The following is a 21,033-nucleotide window of genomic DNA, read 5'->3' as shown; positions in this document are numbered from 1 at the left end:
GACTCCACCAGGATGGAGGGGACTGCTGACTACGCTGCAGGGCTTGTGGTCCACACATGCTGCGCTTCACCCATCAAACTGCAACAACCCAGGCAGGATCAGCGTCCCGGGGAAACTCCCATTCAACGAGTCCAGGAGACATTTTCTAAAGCACAGGTGGGAGTTTGGCACCTAGCTCCCAGGATTCTTCTTCTTTATTGTTTGCATTGCCGTAGTGCTCCGGGGCCCGCGGCGCCAGGCGCTGCACAAACACAGGGCTGACGAGCGAAATAAATCCCATCGACTTTCAATTTCTCTCTGCCCTTGCTCTGCCACGAGACGCGTGAACAGGAGGAAGTGGGGCTGATCCGCCAGCACCCAGTTTTCCCCATGCCCAGCAGACATCCCCCATGGATGAGGAGGAGGAGGAGCTGGATGAAGCTAAACCCAAGCACGATGGAGGCTTATGCTAATAGGCAGAGGGGAATATTTCAAAGAGTTTGCTGCCACCAGATCTCCTCCAGCCTCGGTCATCTGTCCCCAAGTTTTCAAAGAATCCTGCACTATAGGGGTCCCTTTAAAAAAAAAAAAAAAAAAAAAAATAATGGAGATATCCCATCTCCTAGAACTGGAAGGGACCTTGAAAGGTCATCAAGTCCAGCCCCCTGCCTTCACTAGCAGGACCAAGTACTGATTTTGCCCCAGATTCCCAAGTGGCCCCCTCAAGGATTGAACTCACAACCCTGGGTTTAGCAGGCCAATGCTCAAACCACCGAGCTATCCCTCCCCCCCCCAAGGCTCAGGACTCTCCCATAGCACTGGCTGCCAGGCGCTTTGTGCCGTCTGTGGCTAGCTGGGAGCTGGCACGCTGGCCTGTGGGATGATGACAGGGTCTCAGTCATACACATGTTCATTACCGCCAGGCTTAGGTAGTGCAATGCTGTGCGACTTGGCTTGAAAGCAGCCGCCTGGATAGATCTGCATCTGCTGCAGAATGTGCCCCGCTGGTCGTATCCTCGACAATACGACTGGGCTCCCGAACTTCTCTCACCCTTGGAGGGGGCTCACTCGGCTGGTTCCCTATTAAACTCCAAGTCAGGTTTCAGTGCTCGGGCCTGATTTTCAAAGCCATCCAGGGACTGGGCTCAGGATACCTAAAGGGCCAGCCCACCTTCCAGAGCCTTGACCGTTCTCAGCAGCTCTGCTCTACAGAACCAATGGGAGATTCCTTCACAATACCGTAGAACTGCTAGTCCCCAAGGCTATCCTGTCTGTGTGACTTTGCAAATCTGGCTCTCTCCCAAGAGAATTCCCTTTGCCTTTTTCATGAGCTTGGATTCCTTTCACACCAGGGTAAAATTCCCAGCTCTGTGACCACAGCTGGGTCGAACACATTTCCAATTTCGCCTTCCCTTTGGCCTAGCAACTTTATGTTTGATGTGCCGTTTCTGATCACGTCCCTGCTCAAAACGTGCACCCTGGAATTCATTTGAACGGAAACCTCATGTGAAATCCTCCTAAGAATAGAAAGCATTCGGGAGAGGCATTTCCCCAATGGATTAGGAAAGAGGAAGTAGCATCTGATTTTTATTTGTAGCGCAAACTCCACGCTTCTTCCCAGCTTTAAAAAGATCCCCACAAAGGAGTTGTGCAGGCATCAGAGATGTGGCTGCACCCTCGTTCCTGGCTGGATCGTGTACAGCTGTTCAGGATAAATGAGCTTCTTTACAAGGGGATTAAGAGATCTGTGACAGTGCTGGCCAGCAGACAGCCAGCAGGGCAAATATTCTGCATATGAACTTTCCACACTCCCTTCCTCGGCCCATAGCCAGCTAGAGAGCTGGGAATGACTCCGAAACTCACATGGAGATGAACATGTATGGAAACACGTGAAACACGCATGGAGACGTGTATATTTCATCCATTCACAGGATGACACACATACACATGTGTGTGCTTAGTATGACGAGCTCCAGTGGTTTATACAGGACTGAACTAGAGTGAAATGAACTGGAATGAGGTGCATTAGCCCTGTCTAGCTTGGGTTTACTCACACTGGGCTAGGGACACCAATCTAGTTACAAGTCACACCAGCAAACGCTCCAATTGCCCCTGGGCAGGGTCTCCCCATTAGGGGTTGGCCCAAATATAACAACGCTGCTAACACCAGTGCCAACTTCCCTGGTCTAGACAAGCCCTTGGCTCGTAGAATGGTCTCCCGGGGAAGGGGGTGGAAGTTGATTTGAAAGAGCAAGAGGAGACATTCTGTAGGGAACGTCCTGCACTATCGAGAAGTGAGATAGCTGACAAAACAGCCCGGAGTTCGTGTTTCCAAAACAGAGTGTGAGGTGGCTAGCTGCTTGATTTGCATATGCAGATAATAAATGAACTTGGCTCAGAGGCCGCCCGCTCAGTTCTGTGTCTCTCCGCCCAGCTGCCATTGTTCGGCGAGGATTCAGGTGCCCAGATTTAGTGTCCGCTTCTGTGACGTTGGCCCAATCAGGGCTTTTCCATTTCTGCCTTCCATGTTCCCAGCCCCCGGCCAACTGTGAATCCTGCCTCTGCTCCCACCTCACTGAGACACAAAGCAAACCATCCTGGGTGAAACCCTGGCCCCATTGATTCAATGTGGGGGAGGGTTGCCATTGACTTCAGTGGGGCCAGGATTTCACAGCAAGTGTTTAGTATCTTCTATCCAGTGAGGCCAAGGGGTCCCTTTAGAGAACCGACATATTTATTTTACATTGGCAAAGACCATCCAATGCCTGCGGGGCTGGTGTCACCTGATCTTGAGTGGCTAAAAAGAGACATTTCCCAGCTGTTCCCAGAGTGATTTCCGTTTGTTTGATTTTCCCCAAATAGATCAGTCACCAGTGAGATGCAAGCACAGCGGCTCCCCTCCTGGAGAGTCGCTGTTCCCCCCTGCACCAGAACCGGGGCTGCAGGGTACACGCTGCAAAACAGCGACGCCATCGGGGACTTGGCTCAGTCTGGCTCGCTAGGCCGTGTCACTGGAGCCGAGTGCAATAGCGAGGGTCTGCCACTCTGCATCTGCTTAACCCACGGAGCACAGACGGTGGGGAGGCGGGGACAGAAAAACTCCAGCCTGGGGGGCGGGTGAATGGAGGGCACTTTGGCCTGCTTGGGGCACATGCTCCGGGAGGAGGGAGGAGAAGAATGGGGCTGGCTTGATTAAAGAACGGGACAAGCGGGTTGGGGAAATGTAACCGGCAGCTTCTCCCCGTTGAGATGTAGCACAAATAGTGCCTAGTCATTTCTAGAGCCCGTCTATATCGGTTTGTCTAGCTTCTCTCTTTAGACTTAACAGCGCCCAGCAAAATGGGGCCCTGATCCCTGACTCAGGACACTAGATGCTACTGTAATACGAATAACAAATAAATGCTAATAGTGATGGCGCTTGTTGCATAGCAGCTGGTTCTAACGGTGTGTTATCTCTTGACCTCCTAGATCAGTTCTAACGGTCTATTACCTATTGACCTCCCACATCTGCTGTATCTACATCAGTGGGATTTTTAAAGGAACCCAAGGGAGTTGGGTCCCCAAATCTCATTGGATTTCAATGGAACGTGGCTACCTAATCCCCTTAGACGACTTTGAAACCCCCAGTGACCGGCATGTCGAATGCACCCCTGGGTGTAGTACTCCCCTCCAGCCCTGGAAACCCTGCCTGGTCAGTCCCCCTGGTGATTTCCCAGCACACACTCTGCCAGGGCTCCCTCACTAAGCGTCTTTACTATTATGTCCTACCTGGTGATCCAAGCACAGTGCAGCAGTTAGAAGGGGCCCCCTTCCCCCCCCAACCCCGCTCAGCCTTTTATCCCAGCTGGTGAGCTGATTACCTCCTTAACTCCCTGCTGGTGACAGTGATCCCCACTGTCCTTCCAAACCAATCAGACGGCCCAGCTCCCTTCGACTCTAGCCAGCCCCTGTGTTCTGCGGGTTATAAGGGACCAGGCTGCAGGATCCCCAGAGGAGTCTATTTATAGCTGCCAACACCACCCCGTCACAGGTGTCTAAGAGCCAAGAATCACTAAACACTAGACAGGGAGAGATTCTACCATCCCCTGCCTGTCAGCTCAGCTCCCAGCACTTTGATTTCATAGGTGTCCTTTTCTCATTTCCACTTCTTCTCCTGTCTTCTTCTTCATCGCCTAGGGCAGAGTGGCTGGTACATTGCGCTATGAAGATGGGAAAGCCGAGGGTCAATCCCATTTCTTACACTTTTCCAAATATAAATAAGTGCAAGGTGGCCCAGCTGGGTAACTCCCTCACACCTCCCAACACCTACAGAGAATCTCCTTGAAAAAAGCCCCAAAATCTCCTTGGTAATTTAAGGCAAAATCCAGCACTTCAGCTCAAACTGGAAACGAAAGGGTGAACGGCAGCGGGAACAGTCTGAACTGCATCTCCGAGCTCCAGCTGTACAATTGTCTTCTCTTGTTCTCAGACCGTCAGTGGAGGAGAACGAGCAATATAAACAAAACATTCCACGCTCCGTTGGCAGGGAGACAAAAATAAAATATACCAACCTCCTCGCCCCAAATAAATAAAGTGTGTGTCCAGCCCTGGTTTGCTGGTAATTTAAACCGTGGTGATCCAGGGAGCAGAGCCCAGAGTGGGGGCAAAAGCCAATGTCTCAGTAAGCCCGTCTCTTCCACATGTCTACCAGGCGCCGTGTTTCAGCAAAGGTCATCGAGGCCCTTGGGTGCCAGGTTAGCCACAGGGAGCCCTTAGGCTGGCGTCTCACCGATCCTCCCCCATTATTAGCATTTGTATCACGGGAGTGGCTCGCAGCCCCAGCCAAGATCTGGGCCCCACTCTGCTAGGTGCTGTCTAGGGCTTAAATTCAGCCGGAGCTGTCCGGAGCAGAGCCCCGGGAAATATTTTCAAACCCGCGGAGCTCCAGCGTGCCCTGTGGGGCAGAAGCCCAGAGCCTCGGCGCCTCCCTCGGGGCTGAAACCCCAAACCCTGGTGCCTCCCATGGGGCTGAAGGCCTGAGTCCCGGCGCCTCCCGCGGGCTGAAGCCCCGACACTCCGGGAAATACTCGGTGAGAATTCAAGCCCTGGTGCTGTGCATACACAGAGTAAGAGACAAGTCCTCGCCGGCAAAGAGCTCAGACCCGGCATACACGAGACGGACAACGTGTGGGTGGTGCAGCAGGGACCCATTCAGTACGTCTACACAGCAAGTGGCAGTCCCTGGCAGCAAGTCTCAGAGCCTGGGTCGACAGACTGGGCTCCCGCACTACCACCAGCTGTGTAAATGTTACGGCTCTGAAGCCCGGGGAGGGAGCGGGACTCCAGGCCCTGAGCTGCGACATCTACACCGCCGTCTTTACTGCAGTCGCCCGAGCCTGTCAGCCCGGCTTACTGCTGGCTGTGTAGACCTGCCTACGGGGGAAGAGACTTGTCCAAGGTCAGCCAGGATAGACCCGTGGGATCTGAGTCCCACGCCAGTGCTGGAGCCACTAGCCCACGCTGCTTCTCTGTCCACACACGTGAACACCGGCGGGGGCATCGCCGCAGAACTAAGCCAGCAGAGTTGGTCCTGTCGGAGCTGGGCACAGTCAGCAAAAGATAAAAACAAAAGGGGGGGGGGTGAAATTCCAGAGCTTCTGCTCATCTGTGCCCTGGGAAACCTGCCTTTTCTTTGTATGCTGGGTGACCCCCTGTTTTTCCAGCTCTCTTCAGGAACCCCCTCTACCTGCAGACGCTGCGTTTAACACACACACGCAGAGGCATGCCGGGAGGCCAGTCCATGCTATTCCCGAGGGATCAGTGCAGTCCTGCTGTGAGCCAGCCCCATTCCCATGCAACCGGATGCAATGCTTTAAAATTGGATCTCTTTTTTTTTTTCTCTCCCTCTCTCTCACACACACACACACACCCACGCTGCATTTTTTTAAAAACTTGGTGGTGGGACAGGAAGGGGAACCACTGAAATATCGTTAGACAGCCTGGAAATAAACCCTTCTCCCAGGGGCCGTGTTGAAAAGATAAAATAATGAAACAAACAAGACCTGTGTAGGGTAAGGCCATACATTCACGGTGTTGGACAATCCAGGTGTGGAGACTGCTGATGGAGCAGCGTGGGAGCTTTGAGGGCTGAAATCCCCACCCAGCCCTACAGAGACAGCGGCCCTTCCTCGGTAGGGTTGGTGAAGTGGTCGCTCCGTATTGCCAACCCCAAATGTTCCAATATGGTGAGTCAGCCCCTCCCCGCCCCCAATCATGAGAGTTAAAACATAATCCAGGTGGCGAGCATTGTCCGTCGTCAGGCCTTTGTGGCACTAGGGTTCCTGTTTTCCAGCTTCTCTCTCAGGGTTCCAGCATGGCCAAGCAAGCCTACCATTTACATGGGGGCCAAATATGAGCCGCTTCGGAGAGCCCGGAATCACTGTAGGTGGCTACCTGGGCCTGGGTCTAAACGCCTCGTGAACATGTATCCAGCTTTCTTTCCAAGAACCCCTGGGGATGCATTTGCATAAGTGGACTTTTGTTTTCAACTCACGTTTCCGTATTGCCCAACTTGCACTCCGAGAAGCAGGGCTGACGTGGCGTGAGGCTGCAGTTGTGGCAGGACTCTGCACCACCATCACGCGAGGCCAGGATGGGGCAAGGGCGAGCACAGGGAATCGGACATCTCCCGGAGAATGCCATTGCTCTTGTGCTTCCGGTTTTCCACAGGCTGGTCGGCCCTGGGCCGGGCCCTCAGCTAGTGTAAATCAGCATAAGCTGTATGGATTTCAGTGGAGCTGTGCTGCGGAGGGGCTGCCCTATGTGAGTTTCACACGCCTGACGTTGGTTTGTGGGGGCCTGAGCTACAGACGTGCCGAGTGCCCACCCTGCCAGCTGAAGCCGAGGACGGCCCCAGACCCTCAGCACGTCTGATCCTGCATCCATCGAAACCTGTTACCAATGTTCCAAAGTCATGGAAGAGCCGAGACTTCCAGTGTGTCACCCAGCTATTGCAGAGTGCGAGCAGGGGGGAGGGTAGATCTGTGATCACAAGTGCACATTCCCTCCTTAGCACAGAGAAGGGGCCGTTCTTCATCACTCAGAGTAGTGAGGGGAGCGGGGGAGAGAGAGATCTTAAGGACACAGCAAGTCTCCAACAATTCCTGAGCCAAAGTATCTTGGTGAGATTAATTTTTCCAAGGGGACCTCCTCATGCCAGTAGGCCAGGCTGCGGCCAGGACACACTGTCCTCCCGATAAACATCACAGGGCAAAGCGAGTTTATGCCAGGGTGAAATGCTTGTGACAGCCCCATGTTCTCTCCTCCCCAAGGCACCATTCTGACGAGTAGCACCAGGGCTGGCTTAACACCAGCTGGATGGCAGGGAGTCGAAGGTGTTTCACGGGGCTGGGAGTGATTTCACCAGAGGGAGGGAAACGTTGCTGCCATGGAATGAAGAGAGGGAGTGTCTGTGTCAAGCTGGGCTGGGGATAACGAGAGCTCTGATACCATGTAATAATAACAGACTGCTTCCCCCCCACGCTCCCGGTCTAGCTGGAGAGCTACGTGCAGATGAACGTGAAGTCGGAGATGGTCCGGATCCAGCAGAACGTCGCTCAGAACCAAACAGCCACCATGCTGGAGATTGGTACCAGCCTCTTGAACCAAACGGCGGAGCAGAGCAGGAAACTGACGGTTGTGGAAGCGCAGGTACAGCAGGAGCATTCTGGGAAATGGCTCATAATAGATACACACATGGCTGCCCTGAGGGAGACACGGGGCTGGGAGCCAGGAGGCCTGGGTTCTAATCCAGCTCTCCCACTGACTCCCTGCGTGATTGGCCTTGGGCACGTCCACGTCACCTCCTGCCTCATTTTCCCTACCTGTAAAAGGGGGATGCTATTTCTCCCGTCTTAGTTCAGTCACATTTGTAAAGAGCTTTGGGCTGCTTAGATAAAGGGTGGGGGTGAAGTGCAAGCCATGATGTGTGGCTCGCATGGCTGCAGCGTGCAGGACTCAAATGGCCAACAGGGCAGCTCAGTCACAAAGAACTCCCGGCTCACATGCTTTAGGGGTGGGCTGAGATTTCTGAAGGGATTTGGCTGCTCAATACCCATGAAAATTAATGAGCAGGGGACACCCAATGCCCCCCACAGGGTCCTGACAGTCCCACTCATGGAGTTGATGTGGTCCATGTAAAAGAAGCAGAGACCATGGATTTTGAGTGCGAAGTTTTTAGGCTAGCGTGACCAACAGGGATCACATAATTTGTCCAGTCAGTCTCTGCTCCCTATTACTTCTATGGCCCGTTGTATTGGAAAGACCAGGATACGCTCTCCTCCAGTGTGGCCAGTATGGATGGTAGGACATTCTATTGGCTTGAATAGATGCTCCATCTAAACTGGTTTCCCTTGGAGCTGGTGTAGTGCATCAGTGGGGAAATATCATACCGGGGCTGGTAATGCTGCTGAAAAATCAGGGCAGGTTAAAGTGGGGGGAAGGAGGGAGCATTTGGGAGACCGAAGGGGGAGCCCACTCATTATTCTTCCCAACTGCTCCTCGGACAGGTTCTGAACCAAACCGCACGCATCGAGATCCAACTGCTGGAGAATTCCCTGTCCACCAACAAGCTGGAGAAGCAGCTGGTGCTGCAGACGACTGAAATTCGCAAGCTGCAGAACATGAACAAGTATGGCTCTCGGCCCCACTTCGGTTCGCTTGCCCGATTCTTGTCTCTTTACGATGTTTAAAAGGACGGTGAGGAAGGAGGGTCTTTTAATCAGCAGCAGCTCTCCTGGCCCCAGGGGTAAACGCTGACTTTTTATGGTGACCTCTGTCAGGGTACAATTATTTTCAGGACCGTGTGGGAACCTGCCCCAGGCGGCTACCGTGTCCCAGTACCTCATGCAGCTCCTGTTGGTTTGTCTCTCTCTTCCCCTGCTCAGGGTCACGCCCCACCATGGCCCCTTGCGTGCTCCACATGCTCCCAGGTGCTGACTCCCGTTTGACGTCACTGCTTCTTTGCTTCCCCGGGGCTCTGAGCGCCCAGCTGATGCACACGGTGGGCTGGAAACCGCATGGTTACCCGTGTTAGGTGCCTCGCTCCCTTCTCTCGGCTTTGGATTGTTTGCTCTTGGCTCGCTCCCGGACAGTCTCTCAGGGTGGGCTGGGCGCCAGGGCTGCTGCAGAAGGGGGGCTGCAGTCGCTGGTGGAGCCGTCTCATCTTCATCTGCTGCTGCCGCTGCCGCCGAGTCCCTGCCAGAACCACCGAGCTCCAGAGCGAGGGTCGGTTCATGCTAACGGAGCTGGGCTCTCTGCTGTCTCCTTTCCGTGTGAGAAAGGCCCAGCTGTTGTCAGGACTTTAGCCCTGTCCTGGAGCCGGGGGTCGGTGGGCCTATCGTCCCCGCAGCCCGAATCATCAATGAACAAGGGTGAGAACTGGGGGCTGGTGGCACTAACAAGGTCACTAGAGGGGAGATTTGCAAGCTACGTGAGCATTAGGCACCCATTTCCCAGGCACTTCCAATGGGAGTCAGGCCCCACTGCCCTTTGGGCCTTTGAAAACCTGCCCCCAGCAGAATAGCTATCCCAGAGTGGGTGGGGCGAAGCCAGGCAGAAGGGCAGAAGCTCCCTACAGATTCCCAGAGGCAGCCTGGGTGGGTTCTAGCCATATTCCCGGCTTTAAAGACAGCAAATATCACTGGGGTGGGGAATAGCTTTAAAACCGGAATGAACTTTTTAAATGCACCCACTGCGCATGTTATCAAACAAGCCAAATGCTGGCCAGCTCCCTTGGTGTACTGCTGTCCGTTTTAAACCCTGCGGAAAATTACAGCCTATGGAAAATGACCTAGGGGGCCAGGCTTTTGTACTTTGTTCATCACCTCTGGCAGGTTGGTTTGAATCCAGATCAATGAAATGAGTCACCACGACTGATTAATCCAGGTGAGCTAGTCCGGTCACTACTCCTCGGTGGTACATTTCCATGGGCAAAGCAGGAGGCAGAGATTTCTGGGCGGGAGCCCTGGGAATAAGACCATGATTTGGGGCTACAACAGCAACTCCCAGGCCAAATATCAGCCCTTTCACTCACTGGCATTCTCAAGGCTGCTCACTTCCTGCCGCCGCTTTGTGCCTTTCCAATGCCGGCTCAGGTCAGGTAACATGATGTGAGATCGGATGATGTGTGATCGTTCTCTGCACAGGCTAATGAACAAGGATTAGAGACACATTTTTTGACAGGACCAGCAAAATATGCACCCACAGGTGGACCTCTAGCCAGGCATATTAGCTACCTGGACACTCATCTACCACATTCTGAGCGTGCACGTATCTATTTGCACAGACAACCTGTTTGTGGGAACCCAGAGCACTAACTCCTGGATGCACTATTTTACAAATGCAACCTTGGAGCTTCTGCCTTGGCTAGCCAAAAGTTCAGCAGCTATTTCCATGTCCACCCAACCCACGGAGATCGGGAGTTCTCTTTAGTAGCACGAGCTCAGTTGAATATCCTCTCTCCGCTGGTTTACAGTGGAAAGATTTGTTTCTAGGAAGAGGGAGGCACTTGGCTGAGTTAAGCGGGAGATCGGGAATGGTTTAGTGGGATGAAGAACTGCCTCCAGCTCCCATGATAAAGCAGCCCCCCCCCCCATGGTCATGCTCATGAAAGACCATCATAGCCTCTGGGTGCCCCACAAACCACACAGAGAACCTCAGTAACAGCTTGAGCCAAAACCATTTGAAGTCAATGAAAAGCCTCCAATGAATGTCAGTGGGCTTTGTCTCAGGCCCGAGCAGCTGTCTGACGATTACCTTTGGTGTTGTGTGGCTCGTGCGGTCCCCCAGGCAAGCACCTCACCCTGCCTCTCTCGGCCTGTCCCTTTGCAGTGTCCTAGAGACGCGGGTGCTGGAGATGGAGACCAAGCACCAGACAGAGCTGGAAGGGATCCGCACAGAGAAGGAGAAGCTGCAGCGCTTAGTGAGCCGCCAGAGCCACACGATTGAGGACCTGGAGAAGTCCCTCCACGCTGCCAACAGCAACACCAGCCTGCTCCAGCGGCAGCAGCTGCAGCTCCTCGAGTCAGTCCAGAGCCTGGTCCAGCTGGTCTCGCAGGGCAAAGGTGAGCTCATCCCACAGGAGTGCGCTGGGCTTGCCAGAGCTGCATAGACCTCCTGGCCTTCAGCCAGGGTGTCACTGGCTGGAGAAGAGAGCCCGTCCCGGATTCTGTGGGCAACTAACGCTCCTTGGAACTCCCCGCTGATACCGGCCCCATTCCCAGTCAGTAGGAGCTAGAACACGGAGTGCAAACTTCCCCACACTAGCGTCGTGTGTTAGCTGGGACCCCGCCCTGTGATGTTCCTCTGACCAGCGCCCTGTTCATGCAGCAGTGAGAGCTTCCCCACAGCAGTGCCAATAGAACTGATGGCTAGACCTCTCGATTCAAACTGCTTAGTGACGGTAGGTGTTCAGAGAAGCTGGGTTAGAAACCTGGAAAATGTCCTCTCTCTGCTACCCTTGCCCCTGCCTTGCTCGACATTCTGTCTGTCCAGCACCACCTTCCGCCTGGTCTCAGAACAATGCACCCCACCAGCGGCTGATGGAAAAGCCAGGGACCAAGGTTTCGGCTCATCCCATGACAGCAGGGCAAGCAAGCTGAGATGCTCAGATTTAAACCTGAATCTAGATCCCAACTTCCGTGGAGTTAGGGGCCCTTTCTAATAATTACTGTAGGGTTATATTAGAAGTGCCATAGATTTCAATCAATCAATCGATCGATCAATCGGACAGACAGAAAACTGCTCTGAACCATCAGGGTTTGCTTTAAATATGTCCACATGTGGCACAGAGCAATCCAGTGCCCAAGATTCCAACAGCGAAAAGTTTTTGCACTAATCCACATTGTTCTGTGTCGTCCCTTTCCGCACCCACGTTAAATCCTCAAGCTTAGTCTGGGGATCTGTGACCCCAGATGTACAAAGAGACACGAAAGAAAGAAAGAAAGAAAGAAAGAAAGAAAGAAAGAAAGAAAGAAAGAAAGAAAGAAAGAAAGAGAATCAATTAGACCCACAAACATCTAACCCAAGGAGAAAAGAGCAACAACCAACCACCCAGAGCAAATCCACAGTGCTACAGGGGGCCCAATTCTCACTTACACTGGGGCTCCTGTCCCTCCAGTCCCTCTGGCAGTGCAAAGGGGCATTCAAGGAAGCATGCGCACTTTAAGGCCATGAACGTTCCTTCTAACACACTTGCTTTCATGCTTCTTTTATCTGGTCTCCAAGAGCCTGCTCCTGCACGATGCAGGAGATCCTGCCTGCACTCAGCACCCGTTGCCCTGGGCGGGAGCACTCTGCATCTTGCAGGATCGACGCTTGTAGCTCCTGCCCCCTTTGCAGCGAGGCAGTAAAAATTGCACCAATGGGCTTCAGTGTTTTGACAGAGTCGCAGCCAAGACGCTAATGCCATAAGATAGTTTTACGGGGAACGGGCTGTTAAGATTTCATCCTATTTATTTTTGAAGCACGCTGGCTTTTCCTGAGATGGAGCCAGGCAATCAAACGACACTTTCTATTTTCCAGTCATTACAAAAGAAATAACTTCACGTTATCTTGGCTCCCCCGGGAGGGATCGTTGGCTCCTAACGCTCTAAGTGAACCGAGTCTGACTCCAGCCCTTGTCTTGGCCAGGGAGTCAGCGCGGCAGAGGAACGCAGCTCGGAGTCTGCCTGCTGCGAGCACGGAGACGGACGCTAGGAAGGCAGCATCTGCTTGTAGCTCAGATGCCACCCAGCCAGACCCCACTGATGCATCGTAGGGCAGCAGGGGATAGCACCTTAGCTGCAATGGAACCCAGGGCGGAGGGTCATTCTCTTGACCGTCGACCTCCCTGCATGTAGACAGCACCTTTGAATGGTTCTTCCTGAAGCTGGTTTTTAGTCTGCACCTGGCTGAGGCCTGATTCCCCATTGCCCCCTGCGCTGTCACGCACACGGAGGTGACGTGGAATGTCAAATGCCGCCAGTCGGATTTGGAAGCATCTTTCTCCTAGTGCAAATGGCCCACAGGGTACAATGCTGTGGGGGATGAAGCCATCGGCTCCTTGTGTATTATACAGACACCCTCCTAGCCCCTGTCCTTCCCCTGTATCCGATCTTGGTTCCTTTAAAGGTGTTTTTACTCTTGTAGCAGCTGTTTGGTGACTAAGAAGGTTTGGGTTGCAACTGTGAGGGGCCCGGGAGGCTTTGAAGGGGCGATTGATAGAGAATATTGATGACAAATTATTAACATACAAATAAAAGAACAATCTGGGGTGTTCCTGGCTCCCGGGCTTGTGCTCAGGGCATGAAATAGACGGAGAATCCCTCTCGCTCTGTTCCTTACCCTAAGCCCAGGAGATCAGAACCCATCACAGACACTTGCAGCTCACTCGCTGCTGCTTTTCTTTGCCTTGCCAGCTCCCCTCGCGAAGGAAGAGCAGGTGTCCCAGGACTGTGCTCAGACCCGCCGAGCCGGGTTTAACGCCAGCGGGGTTTACACCCTCCACGTCACCAACATGACGGAACCCAGGAAGGTGAGTGACTGACAGGCTCAGGCCTTGCACTGAAATGGACCTTAGTGCCCAAGAACGAGCGAGATGGGCCCTGTCAAAGGCAAGTCTGCCAATCTTCCCTACCTGCCGCCATGCCATTGCTCCTCAGTCCTCTCCCACGCCAGCCCTCGTGTGTCAGTACTGGGGCTCTCCAAAGCAAGGCCATTTCTTGGTCCTCGGGAAGTCTGCTCAATGCATCTCAGTCCTGACTCGCAAAACACCCTGTCAGCGGGAACGTGGCCCCACCACGCCGTAGCCACAAGACCTGTGTTGGCCTGACTCCCTCCCTGCACAGTACAACCCGTCTGTGCCGCTCCACCCCAGGCTCTCTCCCCTGCAGCACTGGTGGTTTGCGTCCTCTGCAGGTGTTCTGTGATATGGAGACAGACAGAGGTGGGTGGACGGTGATACAGCGCCGAGCCAATGGCAGCGTGAATTTCCAGAGGAAGTGGAAAGAATACAAACAGGTCTGACCTCATCCTGCCCCCCCCCCACCTCCCTGGCTTGTTCAATCACTGACCCACTGACAACCCCGGGGGCGAGGGAGGGGGTGGTCGTGCAGTGATGGGACACTTGGACGTCAGGCGTGCACTGGGTGGAACTAAAGAGCTCCCTTCCGTTTAGGCAAGAACAGACCCAGTGGGAAGAAAACCTAACCGTGTAACCAGGCAATGCAATCAACTCCCGGGAAGGCGGCCTCACCCCTGAGCACAGGCACAAAGAGAGGACACAAGACAGTCGTTGAGACGGATGTGGCAGGGGGGCAAGCTCCATGACCCACGTCAGGTCTCGCGGCTCTGCCATCTAGAGTCCAGAGAGCTGTAGCAGGAAAAGACCACAGACCTCTGGGGGGCGGGTTTGGAGATAGGAGTCTCAGGGCCAGGCAGAGAAGAGCTGGTGGGCAGAGGTGAATGGAAAGACCTGGCTGCCAGGGTAAAAGGAGAGAGAAGACGCCAGCTCTAGACAGGATGACAGAGGGGAATTTTGCAAACATGTCAACATTTCCCCATTTCCCCCCTGAATTCGGAAATTTCATCAAAACGTTGAAATTTGAAACATTTCTCCCAGCTCCATGCTGGATTAGCAAGGGTCGATAAACGGGCCAGTTACTCCCATGCAGCCCTGTGACTTCACTGGGGACGCAGGGCTGTAACTGAGGGCAGAATTTACTCCGGTATTTCTAAAACTGATGGAGTTTTGCCTCCTCCCTTTGCTGACCATAACGGACATTGCATAGCCCAGGGACACAGTCTAAATCCTCCCCACTGTTGGCTCTCCTCTTCCCCAGGGCTTTGGAGACCCTGCCGGGGAGTACTGGCTGGGGAACGAAGCTGTGCATCTCCTGACAAACCAGGCTTCCTACTCGCTGAGAGTGGAGCTCCTGGACTGGGAAGGAAACCAGGCCTACGCCCATTATGAGACGTTCCAGCTGGGCAGCGAGCGTCATCTTTACAGGTGGGATATGGACCTTGACCAATGAAACGTTCCCTTGGGTCTTTCTTCAAACCCCACTTAGACAAGGAAACTCCCCCAGTGCCATCCTGGGATCGATGTGAATCCTACTCAAGCCGAAATCACAGCACCAGCTGGTGGTCCCCCAACGTTTGTGGAAGAGGCGGGGCTAGAGAGCACAGCTGGGCAAGGAACCAGTACATTGGGAGTGATGTTTCTAGGGTTTTGTATTCCACCTGCTTTACCAAGCTGTTCATCTCCGCAGCCTCTGAATCAAAGTGGCTGCAGAATGAAATTTTGTGCATTCACTGTTATTTTGCCAGTTTGTGGCAATTTTGCAGTGATTTTTCTGTGTGAACTTTGTGGTCAGAAATGTTGCTACATTGTCATTTTTTCTCCTTTTGAAAACCAAAATAAATTTTCTTGAAGGAAAAAAAATGCATAAAATTGCATTAGGAAAAAATGTCTTTTTCTTGCTTTTTTGCAAAAAGCCACATTTGCATACCCCGAGGCCTGAGCCACGTGTGCAGTTAGTTGCACATGTACTTTTCCAGGTGTAATTGTGGTCACTACTCGCACAGCTGCGTTTTAGAGTTCAATCCTGCAAGGTGCTGAGTACCTGAAACTCCCAGGGCCTTCAACGGAAGTCAAAGTGCTCGGAGCACCTCCCAGGATCAAGCAATAAGCGACTGTTTGCATAAGCAGCTGCCAGTTTTGGGCACACAATTGTTGTAACTGCACTTGCAAAAGAGAACAAATGTGTGTGCGAAAATAAAAGCCTCACTGCAAGAAAATCTATCGAAAGCAAGAAAGCAAATACAACTGACGTGCTGCTCCAGAACCACTATCGAGTCATGAACAATGGCAATGGCTTATAAATCAATCCAGTCCTGAGGCTTTGTGGGTTTTCACTGAAGCGTTGTGGGGAAAGCAAAGTGAGAAAGAGAGCAGGTGCCCTTTGACGGTCCTGGTGGGGAGCTGACCAACTCTGGGAGTCTCATAGTTCCCTCCCTGTCTAGGGGAAACTGAGGACAAGCCCCTGGCTGCCTCTCTCCAAACCCCCTATTATGAAAATGGCCCCAGCAGAACAGTAAAGTTTTAGTAAGTGTGAAGATGAGACACAAATCCAGCTAGCCCAGCCCCTGCTGAAGAGGGCCTCCAGGTCTGTGGTTTGTTTCTGGGGATCCCTTCTTCAGAGCTGAGCGCTGACTGGATCCTAACCTCCCTCAAAATGTGACCCTACCTAGCGTAACTCCTAAGCCTTTAATTGTCCCAATACTATCCAGCTGCAATGAGGGATAGAGGTTGCCCCGGGCTATGCAGCTCTGGTCATGGGTGGGTCCATCGAGGTACCTGGATCACAGCGCAGGCGCATTCCAAACACAATCGACTAAAGATACAGAATGGGGGGGGCAGCTCAGGGGGATTGTATGTGCCCATCAGCTCTCTTCACACTGCTCTAATTAATGGAGATATCCCATCTCCTAGAACTGGAAGGGACCTTGAAAGGTCATTGAGTCCAGCCCCCTGCCTTCACTAGCAGGACCAAGTACTGATTTTGCCCCAGATCCCCAAGTGGCCCCCCTCAAGGATTGAACTCACAACCCTGGGTTTAGCAGACCAAATGCTCAAACCACTGTTTTTGTGACTGTCGCTGTCTCCACTTCTGCAAACAGCAGCAGCAGAGAATACTCACCTGAGCTTGCCCATTAGAACAGCAGTACTTTGCGATTCTGGAACGCCTGTCACCAGAGGGGGTCAAAGGCAGGTGGCAAGGCAGCTGAGCGATGTAGGTGCAGAGCGATTGCTTTGCCCACCATCAAACCCCACCCCCTGAAACCCTGCGCAGCAGGTTAGGACTGGGAGTGAAGACGACGATTCCTAAATCCAAGGCCAGAAGGGGACACTGATCATCTCCTCTGCCCTCCTGCATAACACAGGCCAGGCAACGTCCCCACAATCGCTCCCAGAAAAACATCCAATCTGCCAGGGACAGAGAATACCCCCCCCACCCCCACCCCTTCGGTCAAGTGCTGCAATGGTTCATTAGCATCACAGGTACAAACTAGCCAGCTGAAGCTGCCGGAGCAGGGAGTCACAAGGCAGAGCACAACAATCTAGGCTGAACCTCGGCCAGGAGACCAGTATTAAAAGCACCATTAAAAGTATCACAGTATCTTCAGGCCTCAGTCCTGCCAGGCGCTTGGCTCTCTGGCCTTGCCCCAGCAAGACACTAAAATACACGCTTCACTTTAAAAAGCGTCTGGTCCCATTGGAGCCTCTCCTGTGCTTCAGTGTTTGGCTGGCCTGGGGCCAGAGCACGTGATACCTTGTGGGACTGAGCCCTGAAGAACTCATGGGACTCTGTATAGGACAGAAGGACCACAAGTGGGGAGGCCCTCTCTGTGCCAGCCCCTCCAGAGGCACAATGCCCGCTAAGGCGAGTGCTGGGTACCAAGTCCTTAGCGCTGCTGCAGACAGAACCCTTGCCGTAAGTTCCAGCCAGCCCGCCCCCGCTTAGCTTGTGAGCTCTGACAGCACCTCCCGATCTGGCACCGGCTGGAGCCTGCGGGGGTTTCGAACATTTGGACCGCTCCGCACTGCTGATAAACTCTGGGGTGGGGCTGCTGCCGTATCTGCCTCTGCTTGTTTTTATTTGCAAGGACACAGGGGACCGTTTTCTTAAATAAATCCCAGGAAACGTTGACAGGAGTTTGAAAAGTAATTCTCGTCCTCTGCCTCGTTTTCTCCTCTTCCGCCTCCTCTCCTCGTTCTGCCTCCTGTCTCGCCCTCTCTCTGCTCTGCTCCAGGATCTCCCTGAAGGGCTACAGCGGCACCGCTGGGCAGCAGAGCGGCCTGGTCCTCCAGGGAACCAACTTCAGCACCCGCGACTCGGATAACGACAACTGCCTCTGCAAGTGCGCCCAGATGCTGTCGGGAGGTGAGCGGGCCCTGGGTGCAGGGGGGGGGCTGGGACCAGCCTTCCCCACGTGCCCTGTGTGCTGTGGAGGACTGGTGGGGGCAGAGTGTGTGGAGCAACTGAGGCTGGGTTCTTGGGAATGCTCCATTCTTATTGAATCTCTTCGTTCAGTGTCTCAGAAATACACCGTAGTGATGAGGGAGGGAGGGATGTAGACAGACAGACGGATGTCAGAGCGAGATCTCTCCCTCGTCACTCTTCACCCAATTTTCCTAGACATGCACAGAGCCCAAGAGTCTGATCGCCTGCTGCAGCCAAGGGTCGAATTGTTGTCACGCTCTGTTCTAGTCAGGTTCTTACACTGGGCCATCCCCGTAGTATCTGAGAACCCTCCAGAGGTGCCTTAAGAGACGTGACTAGTGTCTGTCTCTCTCCCCTCCCAGCAGTGGAGCCCTAGCTTTGGGCTTGTGCTTTCTGCAGGCAGTCGAAGGCTGTAGTTGTTAGCATTCCCCACCTGGCTTTATGCAGGGCTGCCAAGTCACCCGCATTTGGAGAGAGACACCCACAAACTCCCTGTCACCCAACTATCCTCCAAAATGCTGCCATCCCCCTAGGTGCCAGGGCAGCCCTGTCCCAAGATTGCTTTCAGGAGCAGAAATGGCGAGGAAGCAGAGGGGAGAGAAATAAGGGGGGAAAGATCAGAACGGGGAGAGACCGGGACAGAAGGGTGGCGAGCAAGGAGGGCATGACACGACAGGGGGAGAGGAATAGCCAAACAGCCTGAAGAAAGTTCATTTGCTGCAGATCACCAGGGCTCTGTCTGAGAAGGGCTGGGAACTTCATCTGCATCCTTCTGTCCCACCTGGTCCCCCCCTCTGTACAACCAGATCTCCCCCACGTTGCAGCGGCAAATCCCTGTGGCCTTGGGCCAGCAGATCTGTGTATCAGACACATGCCAGGGCGACTCTGGGACTAGGAATGGGGAGAGAGAGAGAGAGAGAGAGAGAGGCCCGATACTTCTGGCCAACTGGCAACTCTTCAAGCAAATGAGTGCCGGGCTCAAGGCAGCCGTCGATGCTGGGACGGGGCGGGGATCCTGGATCAGGGAATGAGCTCCGATTGTTTCAGCCAGGGGTTTGATTGCCTTGATCCGGGTTAGTTTGTCAGGGGCTGTTACTAAAGACATGAGCAGAGCCGGGGCCCTTGACATGAGCCCCAGGAATTCGTTTGGATGGATACGTACGTACCCGTCCAATGGCAGAGCCTGGGATCCTCACCAGGCGGGATGCAGGGGCACTGAAAATCCCCATGGGCCAGATCCTGAGCTGGCGTAAATCAGCAGAACCCCACTGGCTGCATTAGACTTACAGCAGCGGCAGATCTGGCCCTTTGTCTCCTGCTGCTCTCTCGTGCGGGCACTGAATTCTCTGAGGGCGATGGAGATGGGCCAGAACCCGGACCTCCCGCTCCAACCAGACTTGCCCTGGCACAGCGACAGCACAAGAAGAGCCCATGTCTGGACAATCTCAAAACCAGAATAATCCCACCAGGATCGTACTGTCTGGTGCCAGGCGGTTCTCTGAAGGCCATTGCCCTTATGATGCAAGAACACGCATAATCACAACCATGAGGCATAACCTTCCCGGGCCAGGAAAAATGTGCTGATTACTACACCCTTTAACGGCTGGAACATGGTCCGGGATACCCCAGGGGTTGGCATCCACAGGGCGAGGTTACCACACTCTGCCAGTGATAGGATACTGTCAGGGACAACCCTGTCCTTCCAGTGCCCAAGACTTTCTTTTTGCACAGTAGTTCCTGATACCTGGGGTTCTCGTATTTGCATTGCTCCTGTCCGTGTGTGTACAGCACCTACGTCCAGGGTGTTGTGATCTTAGCCACGGCCTCTCAGCACAGCTGTAATTCACACAGGGCTTCCCCCTTCCTGACTGACACCAGTGTGAGCAGGGTCGAGTTGCCGATCACCTGGCCCAAGGAACGGCAAAGCTGGCTTGGCTGCAGGCAGGAGAACTCAGGGCTGGGTTTCTTTTTTTCCACTTTCTTATGGCTTGATTTTTGAAAAACTCTGTCCAATATCAAGAAACATTTTTTTCCTAAAATCACCCAGTTCTTTTTGACAAATTGAATTTGAAAAGTCCCCAGGGCTGTGTATTTCTAACCAGGCGGAAGCCTGTGCATTTTGTTTTACACTGTTCATGCCTCATGGCTAGGCCTACCAGGGAAATGACGACCAGACACGCTCCCAAGAACAAGCCTTTGGCTAGAACCAATCTGAACTCAGAGCCCAGAAGTTTCACGCTCTGTCCGAAGTCCAGACTCGGTCTGGCGAGTTCTCTAACCTTTCCCCTCTATGTCCCCCACTCAGGTTGGTGGTTTGATGCCTGTGGTCTGTCGAACCTGAACGGCATCTATTATCCCGCCAAGCACAATGTCCGGAAGCTCAACGGGATCAGGTGGCACTATTTCCAGGGACCCAGCTACTCTCTAAAAGGCACACGCATGATGATAAGACCTTCAGACTTCTAGCGCCCCAGAGCGTGGTGGGGCAGAGGGCAAGCCAGGCTCCAGGCCTCCGAACTGGCAGGCAACAGTCCATCATGGAACTGGTAGGACCATTAGACCAGCCACAGATGGCAAAGGAACAGGGACACATCCTAGCAGGAGCAGGCTCTTGTAACCCAATGCCTGGGGCTCCAGAGCAGGGGAAAGGAGGAAGACCTGGAGCTAAGCGGAGAGATGACTCTGGGCCTGGCCTCTTGGGCCTCCAAGGAGGAGGAGAAGAAAGAACAATCAGAAAAAAAAATCTAAAAACTAAACTGTCCCATTGGTGTGAATTACAAGTATTGGGCTTTTGTTCCGGACCAGTGTGATTCTTTTCTATGTTGTATCATCTTCAGGGAAATCATCTCTAGACCACAAAGGAAGCCTGCTGCACCCAGGGCCAGTGGGACCTTCCGAGCGGCAGCTGGGAATAGTGCGGAGCATGCAGAGTTATTGCAGTGGGGTCTGGTTTTCATTGGTTTTAGCATGTTTCTAGGAAACACTCCACCCTTTTCCTTCCTTGTTTTCCCCTGCTTCTGAACTGCCACAT

General features: G+C 53.5%; 1 protein-coding gene across 3 annotated transcripts in view; it reads left to right on the top strand.

Annotated features, from left to right (window-relative positions):
* The window catches only part of ANGPT4 (angiopoietin 4), a 40,222-nt gene extending 19,427 nt beyond the window's left edge, over window positions 1–20,795 (top strand). Inside the window, exons 1-9 of one of the 3 annotated variants that reach the window (XM_054046329.1) lie at window positions 6,080–6,203; window positions 7,513–7,668; window positions 8,526–8,647; window positions 10,849–11,081; window positions 13,416–13,531; window positions 13,915–14,016; window positions 14,838–15,004; window positions 17,812–17,942; window positions 20,308–20,795. In XM_054046329.1, the coding sequence (XP_053902304.1) occupies window positions 6,201–6,203; window positions 7,513–7,668; window positions 8,526–8,647; window positions 10,849–11,081; window positions 13,416–13,531; window positions 13,915–14,016; window positions 14,838–15,004; window positions 17,812–17,942; window positions 20,308–20,468 (1,191 nt within the window). In that variant the 5' untranslated portion in view covers window positions 6,080–6,200 and the 3' untranslated portion in view covers window positions 20,469–20,795. Of the gene's footprint in view, window positions 1–6,079; window positions 6,204–7,512; window positions 7,669–8,525; window positions 8,648–9,222; window positions 9,390–10,848; window positions 11,082–13,415; window positions 13,532–13,914; window positions 14,017–14,837; window positions 15,005–17,811; window positions 17,943–20,307 lie in introns of those variants that run through there. The other 2 variants (XM_054046326.1, XM_054046330.1) reach the window with 2 other exon arrangements.
* Window positions 20,796–21,033: the final 238 nt, after the last annotated feature.

The sequence above is a fragment of the Malaclemys terrapin genome, chromosome 12 (genome assembly GCF_027887155.1).
Source record: "Malaclemys terrapin pileata isolate rMalTer1 chromosome 12, rMalTer1.hap1, whole genome shotgun sequence".
NCBI lineage: Eukaryota > Metazoa > Chordata > Testudines > Emydidae > Malaclemys > Malaclemys terrapin.
Note: the sequence above shows the minus strand (reverse complement) of the source record. Positions and strands in the feature narration are given on the sequence as shown.